The 2,519-nt window shown below is 55.1% G+C and overlaps 1 protein-coding gene across 1 annotated transcript; it reads left to right on the forward strand.

The window, feature by feature from the left end:
- Positions 1–1,208: 1,208 nt before the first annotated feature.
- LOC108864944 (uncharacterized) lies at positions 1,209–2,445 on the forward strand (the record flags this gene model as incomplete). Its single annotated transcript, XM_018641469.1, has 1 exon — positions 1,209–2,445. A coding segment is annotated over exon 1 (1,237 nt), but the record flags the coding sequence as incomplete, so codon positions are not given.
- Between the last annotated feature and the right edge of the window lie 74 nt (positions 2,446–2,519).

The raw sequence follows: 2,519 nt of genomic DNA on the forward strand, positions 1-2,519 counted from the left end.
CGGTATGGGCTTCCGGGTCTCAAGACGAGAAGCGAGGAGAGAAAAAATCCCGAACCCGATGCCGCGCCGGTGCCCGAGAGGATGAAATCCGAGGGAAACATGATCATCCATTGAATGACGTTAAACTCCATGGTAAGAAAGTTTTCTTTGGATTTTCCGTGGAAGGCTGATCTATTGGTTGGAATGAATTGCGCAGAAACACGTCTGAGTCATGAATCAGATTCCATGCCATAAGCGAAAGCCCCGCCGCACCGGTCTCCCAGAGCGGGATATCATCGAACCTCTCGATGCGAAAGAACAGCCTTAAGTCAATCTTCTATCTATCTATCTATCTATCTATCTATCTATCTATCTATCTATCTATCTATCTATCTATCTATCTATCTATCTATCTATCTATCTATCTATCTATCTATCTATCTATCTATCTATCTATCTATCTATCTATCTATCTATCTATCCCACAAGAGAGCCCTTCCGCTGGAGCTTCTACTCCTGCAGATGCTCTGATCCGCGAGCGCTCTACACCGAGTCTCGCATCCCTCAAGCAACACTTACGAGTTCTCCCCAGAATCCCTCAGGGCGCTCGCGTCCAAGCGGCTCGCAAACTCATCCACCTTACCGGAGACGTTGCCATCAATAATGACGGATCCTCTTGGTGCGCCCTCCTGGAATTCGCTTACCGAGTCCTTCACGTCGCGACCGCAGTCGGTGTCAAGCCCCTTACCAAATGTGTGAATGACAATATTTTGGCCTATGACAGACCATTGGCTCTCCCTGCCAAGGCTGCCAAGGGTAGACAAGACCTGTCGGACGCCAATAGAGCCAGAATTGCAGAGTTTCGTTTAGCTTCGAGAGGCGATCTTAGGGGAGCGATCCGGCTCCTTGCTTCACGTGAGACCCTCGTGTCTTCTAATCGAGATGATGTCGCTCAGGAAATGATACGCAAACACCCGGCTCCTCATCCCGACGACGTACCCCCGGAGCTGCCGGGAGTCCGGCCGCCACGGCAATGCTCTCTGGATGAGGTTGTAGATGCGCTCAGAAGCTTCCCCCGCGGCAGCTCTGGCGGCCTCGACGGCCTCACGGCACAGCATCTTCTGGACCTTGTATCTGTGGGTGGAGAGCTTCGCCGCCTCCTTCTTGAGAATCTGGCCAGGGTGTGCGACCTTATCGCGCGCGGACGAGTTCCGGATGATGCACGGGACATGGTCTATGGAACGTGGCTCGTGGCAGCTTCGAAGCCTACCGGTGGCCTGCGGCCCATTGCAGTGGGCAGCACCCTCAGACGACTCACGGCCAAGATTCTTCTGTCGAGAGTCAGGGGAGGGGCCGCTGCTTACCTACGCCCTCGCCAGCTGGGTTTTGCGACCGCTGGAGGGGCAGAGATCGCAGTCCACTCGACGCGCACCTATTTGGCGGAAAACGGTAGCGCAATGGCCTTGAAGATTGACTTCAAGAATGCATTCAACAGCCACCGACGGGATACGATGCTGAGAGCGGTCCACCAGAAGTTCCCCGAGATCTATCCTATGGTCTCGCAGGCCTACCGGCAACCAACTCCGATATCGTTTGGCGACACCTTGATCCAGTCGCGCACTGGTATTCAGCAAGGTGACGTGTTCTCGAGTCTCATTTTCTCGTTGGTGGTTCACCCGACTCTGGAATCCCTCCGTAGTGAGGTTGTCTTAGGCTACCTGGATGACTTCACTCTCCTCAGCAAAGATCCCCAGGTCATTCTCGAAGATGTGCAGCGCATAAGGGACAGCTACGGCTCCCATGGACTCGATATTCAGCCTACCAAATGTGAAGTCTTCGTCCAGGGCTTCCCGTCTGAAGTCACAGCTCGCATGCATAGCCGCGTCTTGGAGTCCCTTCCGGGATGTCGGCTCATAACTGAGCAGTCGAAGCTGGAGCTACTGGGTGCCCCGGTCTTCGTGGCAGGCGTACCGCCGGCGCTGCAGAAGAAGGCAGAAGCGTATGATCTCATTTTTCGCAGGCTCGCATTTGTGGGCAGCCACGTGGCTGCGTACATTCTGCAGCGGGCGGCTGGAGTTCCTAGGCTGAACTACCTGCTGCGGGCCAGCCCAGCCTTTTCAGTTCACGAGGAACTTGCGCGTATTGACGATCAATTCGCAGCGGCGTTTGAGGCCATCCTTAAAACTTCCCTTACTGGGGATGCCCTCACTCAGCTCAGCCTCCCGACTTCAACCGGCGGTATGGGTATTCCTATGCCCACCGCAGTTGCAACATTGGCGTTCGCTGCGTCGTGTCATGCGGCACTGCCCGAGGTCCGGGATATTCTGGGGGACGCCTCCAAGAATATTCATCTTATGGATTCTGCTGTGGAGGCCTTCGCCACACGCTATGGTGCTGCACCACCGGAGGAAGACCGCCATCGACAGTCCGAGTGGGCCGGAATCGCCAACGAGCACACACTGTCTAGTCTATGCTCTCGCTTCGCGTCCTCGGAGACGGATGCCATAAGACTCTCTCATGCGTCGCTTCCCGAGACCGGC

This window comes from Galendromus occidentalis, unplaced genomic scaffold (genome assembly GCF_000255335.2).
Source record: "Galendromus occidentalis unplaced genomic scaffold, Mocc_1.1 scf7180000077534, whole genome shotgun sequence".
Lineage (NCBI taxonomy): Eukaryota > Metazoa > Arthropoda > Arachnida > Mesostigmata > Phytoseiidae > Galendromus > Galendromus occidentalis.